Raw genomic sequence first — 5,497 nt, 5'->3', positions numbered from 1 at the left:
CCCCCCAAAAAAAATATTTTGAAAAAAATATTAGTGTTTGGCCAAAAAATTTAAAATGTCCACATTGTTATTGCTAAAATAAACTTATTTATTTTCAGTTGTCTTGGGGTAATTTAGACTATGATAGTATGTATTAAACAGCCATATTCTGGTCGTAATTATTACAGTTCTAGGATTCAGTGAATGCACCGGGACTGAAGTTACCACCCTCATCAATTTTGATTGGCCCTTCATGTTAGCCCCACCCCAACGCACAACAACAGGGCCAAAAGTTTTGAAACTGAAACTTCATATTTGAAAATAAAAAAAAGGTTGAAACTGAAAAAAAGTTTTTAAATTGAAATTTTGAGTTTTTAAGCCTAAAAACAGAATATTTGAAGTTGAAAATAATTAAGTTTATTTTAGGATAGCAAACATTTTTGAACATATTACGTTTTTTTTGGGCCAAACAACAATATTTTTTTCAAAATGTTTTATTTGAGTTTCAAATATTTATGGCCCCAATGTAGCTCCATAGAATATCTACATAAAAGCAGCTGCAGTAAATGTATTCTCTAGTCATCTCTGACACTCAAGGGCTGAAATACTCATGTCACCCTAAATATTCCATTTTAGTGAAGAATTTGACAAGTTGGTGAGAAAATCAAACAGACACTTTGACCAATGTCCTTTAATGAGTATCACTGCAGTTCAAGAAAGCACAACGTTTCAGCGAATGTGAGAAGAACAAACCCCAACACTGACCTGGAGAATGTCTTTCGGAAGGTTCTCGAGGTTTTCCTGAACATTGATGGTGTACGGAGAGCCCTCAAACACTGGAGAACAGTCATTAACGTCCAGCAAGACAATGTTGACAGTGGCGTGGTCCGCTCTGGGGCTGCTGCCGCGGTCTGCGGCTTGGACCACCAGTGAATAAGTTGATCGGGTCTCACGGTCGAGCCGCTTGGCCACCGAGATCGCCCCTGTGACCGAATCTATCCGAAAGTCCGAGTTGGTGTTTCCGCCAGAGATGGAAAACCGTATCTGTCCGTTGCTCCCGTCATCAGCATCGCTGGCAAACACCTGGATGACATCCGTACCTGTCAGGATGTTCTCCTCCACTTCAATGTCGTAGATGTTCTGTGAGAAGCTTGGCGTATTGTCGTTGACGTCCAGAACCATCATGGTCACGTCCATGGACGAAGACAGAGGAGGCATTCCTTTATCTGTAGCTACGACTGTGAGAGTGTAGTTGGAAAGTTCCTCTCTGTCAAGCTCCCCGACCAGCCGGACGTCTCCATCTACTGTACCGATGATGAACTTGTTCTGGTGCGGCCCTCTGAGGGAGTACTCCACGTAGCTGTTGGGCCCACTGTCAGCGTCCGTGGCTTGGGCGGTGAACACCACCGTGTCCACCGGCGTGTTCTCTTGGATGTAAGTGGTCTTCTGAGAAGTGAAGACGGGGGGGCAGTCGTTGACGTCCAGCAGAATGATTGACACCTGGGCTGTGCTGGTGAAGCGCGCGGCAGGAGGCGGGGCCAGATCGTTGACAGTGATCACGAGGTTATAGAAAGACTGGCTTTCCCGGTCCAACGCCCTCTGGGATTGGAGGACCCCCTCCTTGGTGATTACAAAGTGGCCCTGGGGATCACCAGAGGCAATTTTGTACAAGAGCCGAGCATTGTCACCTGAAGGGAACAGCAGAAAGAGACAGGCTGAGTCTTCTGTTTGTGCTTTCTGATCACAGAAACATCAGCTGGTCAGCTCGCCACAAGCTTCATTGAAAGTTACACATGACCTCAAACCAGGAAAAGTGAAAAAAAAACAAACAAACAAACAAACAATCGGCATCAGTTATTTTTACTGCCAGATATCCCATTTTGGGAGCAGCAGCAGAGTACTCCCCCTTCAAAATAGCCTAAAAAAATAAAAAAATAAAAATAAAATCCTAAATTAGTCAAAACAGCTAGCATGGAAATATTAGCTTAACTCCAAAATAGCCTAAAAAGACTTAACAAGAAAAGCTTAAATTAGCAAAAACAGCTAGCATGTAGCTGAAATTCATTCATTCATCTTCCTGTCCGCTTTGTCCCTTTCGGGGTCGCGGGGGTGCCGGAGCCCATCCCAGCTACTGATGGGCGAAGGCGGGGTACACCCTGGACAGGTCTCCAGTCTGTCTCAGGGCCTCAATCACACACATTCACTCACACATTCACACCTAGGGGCAATTTAGAGTCACCAATTAACCTACGAAGCATGTTTTTGGACGGTGGGAGGAAGCCGGAGTCCCCGGTGAAAACCCACGCATGCACGGGGAGAACATGCAAACTCCACACAGAAAGATCCCAGCCGGGAGTCGAACCGGGGCCTTCTCGCTGTGAGGCGAGAGCGCTAACCACTGCGCCACCGTGCAGCCCTGTAGCTGAAATATTAGTCCAAATATATATTCCAAAAAGCTAGCAGAATTCCAATTTTTAAAACCGTTACTTTAAAGAGCAGGAATATTATAATTGATAAATCAACCTAAACCTTGAATAACTTTCAATATTTTACTCTCCATAAAATATATATATTTTGACAAAATTATACAAGTTAGAAATCTGCACAAGATAAGATCGGGCCATTAATAACAATCAAATAAAATGATCTGGAGGGCCGGATAGAATTAACAAAATCCAAGCCGAGTACAAATCCTAGCCGAGTCATACCAAAGACCCTAAAAATGGGACCCAGGGCCTCCATACTTGACACTCAGCATTAAGGGATTGGATTGGGGGGTTAAACCACCAAATGGTTCCTGAGTGCAGCTGTGTCTGCAGCTCACTGCTCCCCCAGTGGATGAGTCAAATTTGGAGAACAAAGGTCATACACCTAGGTGCGTGACAACTGATGGTACTTTAAATAAACACTAAACTCTGAACATTTGCTTGAGCTGCAGAACTGACTGAGTTCATTTAGGGGGGAGGAGAGGTTTAACCAGATTTATCTCATTCCAATCCAGAAACCTTCAGTATTTATGAACCACAAGCTGGATACCACAACAGATGTGTTGGATTTTGAAGGGTTCCTCAGTCACCTACCATCATCCCCATCGCTGGCCTGAACAGTGACGATGCTGGAGCCAGGAGGAAGGCTCTCAGACACAGAGGAGCTGTATGCGTTGCTGCTGAAGATGGGTGGGTTGTCATTAATGTCCAGCACGTTGAAGTAAACCCGGACCGTGCTGGCCAGGCCCCCGCCATCCTGAGCCTTTGCGGTCAGGATGTAGTACCGCTGAGTCTCATAGTCCAGGGCCCGTGTCACGTTGAAGACTCCAGTCACCGGGTTCAAGAGGAAAGTCCCATCTTCATCGTCTTCCTCCAGTGAGTAGGTGACTTCTCCATTAAGCTCTGAGTCAGAGTCGCTGGCCAGGATCGCCTCCACAATGGAGCCTGTAGGGTGTGACAGACATGTGATCCAGAGTTTTACTACCTCACTGCTTTGCAGAGTAAAACGACTCGTGGTTGAGCCAACCAAAGATTTCTTTCTTCTTGCTTGTTTGGAATCAAAGCATTGAACGGATGATTCATCCACCAGGAGTTTATCAGACATCAGCAAGTTGTCTGATGCAAGTCCATGTATTTGTAGTACAAACATTTAATATGTCAACTTAGATTTTGATTTTTTTTTCTTTTTGGGGGAAAAGGCTGAGAACGCTGCAAGACTAAAATAAAACCTGTTAACCTGGTTGGAAAAGGGAAAATACTAAACCTTACAAGGCAGACGCAACTATGGAGTAAGGTCAGAAACATGAGCTGTGTCATTCCATTGTCTTTGGTTTGTAAGGTTTGTAAGCTCCGGCTCCACTCACCTGGTGCTACGTCCTCAGGGATGTCAAATGAATACGTCGGACGAGAGAACTTGGGTGTGTGGTCATTGACGTCTTTGACGGAGATGTTTAGCCTCATGTCAGACGACTGTTTTCCATCATCTGCTCGAACCAAAAGGGAATACTTCGACCTCCGCTCTCTGTCCAGCTTCTTGGTTGCAATCAAGTCACCAGATTCGGGGTCTATACGAAAGCTGTCATCTGCACCGCTGATGATGGTGTACGTGACCAGAGCGTTGGGACCCTGAGAACAAATGTAAAAAAGAAACAAGAATAAAGACTTCAATTTACAAAATAAACATTTCACAGAGAAGAGTTTCTGTATTAATGGGAATCCAGCAGGCCATAATAAAGCATTAGGTCTGAGAATGAGGTGAATCCGACCTCAGAGAAACCCCCAAACCACACTTGGAACAGATGAATGAACACCTGAGAAAACAGCAGAGCTGAGCGGAACCTGCAGTCTGCAGACAGCTCCACTTTCTTCAGGCTGAGAGTGGAAATGGGAAGTATGAAGAGACACCATGTTTACAGTCTTCACGTATTAAACTGGATCAGATAGTTCTGATGCCTAAATCAGCTGACCAACAGGTTTAGAACGGCAAAGCTGAAAGCTGAACACTGTTTAAAGCAATTTTATGTAAATAATAAAAGGTAACCTAAACAATTGTACATTTCCATGTTCACAAAATCACTAAAAACAGAGCTAAAGTCAGACAATTTCAATAAAGAAAAACTAATAACTGTTGCGTTATATTCTGACGTAGCTCCTCTTTGCTGTTGCTCATAACCATGGCTGATCCCTACAGGGTAATAAAGGTAGACAAGGAGAAAAATCATTTAAAATCATCAAAAATATATATAAGGAAATTATTATTCACACGTAATTTTCTAAATACGTATGGTCAGTGCTGAACTTTTGTCTTATTTTGAAAGCTGAAAATATGTGGCTTCATAGCAGCACTTAAAATATTTGCGGTGTCACTTGGTAAACATTCCTATTTTTACAATTACCCCTTAAAATGCTCCGAAAAACAACAAATACCCCTTATTAGAATAACTACATTTAGCCTCGGATGCTGTTAAAACACACATGCAGGAATCTGCATCCTAGTAACACCTGTTACATGTGACCAACATGAATTTCCATCAGTTTTTGTGCTGATTGCACTTAAAACACGTGTGAACAACATCAAGCAAAATAGAAACTGTTAGAATAAAATCTGCTCAAAGGAAAGGTCGATATTTTCAATAGAACCTCAAATATTGAAGGATTATTCACATTTGTATTTAGATTTATGAACAATCTAAATGTAAATACAGTTCGGCAGGACATTCATAAAATAAATATTGTACATTTTTCTGTTGAAATTAGTATGGTTACCTTTTATTATTTATGTAAAATTGTCAGCTTTACCGTTTTAAACCCGATCACCGGAAGTATCTATTCTCATTTTCGGCCCTGTCGCCATTTTGTCTGACGTCACAATGAAAAGAGTCTGTTTCCTGCTCTCATGTTTGTAGAAGAATGCTGTCATTATTTCAGTTGATGGAGCCGCCACCCCGCCACCTTAACGTGGTGGAGGGGTTTGAGTGCTTGAGTGATCTCAGGAGCTATGCTGTCGGGGGCTTCTGCCCCTGGTAGGGTCT

General features: G+C 43.1%; 1 protein-coding gene across 2 annotated transcripts in view; it reads right to left on the bottom strand.

The window, feature by feature from the left end:
• LOC112138525 (protocadherin Fat 4) overlaps window positions 1–5,497 on the bottom strand; it is a 112,273-nt gene that overhangs the window by 39,120 nt on the left and 67,656 nt on the right. For both annotated transcript variants that reach the window (XM_024261077.2, XM_024261076.2), the window contains exons 3-5: window positions 3,830–4,091; window positions 3,060–3,410; window positions 745–1,667 (exon numbers count right to left, since the gene is read on the bottom strand). In XM_024261077.2, coding sequence (XP_024116845.1) covers window positions 745–1,667; window positions 3,060–3,410; window positions 3,830–4,091 — 1,536 coding nt within the window. The remainder of the gene's footprint in view (window positions 1–744; window positions 1,668–3,059; window positions 3,411–3,829; window positions 4,092–5,497) is intronic.

The sequence above is a fragment of the Oryzias melastigma genome, linkage group LG10, assembly GCF_002922805.2.
Source record: "Oryzias melastigma strain HK-1 linkage group LG10, ASM292280v2, whole genome shotgun sequence".
Taxonomy (NCBI): Eukaryota; Metazoa; Chordata; class Actinopteri; order Beloniformes; family Adrianichthyidae; genus Oryzias; species Oryzias melastigma.
The sequence above is the reverse complement of the archived record's forward strand: the minus strand, read 5'-3'. Positions and strand labels throughout refer to the sequence as shown.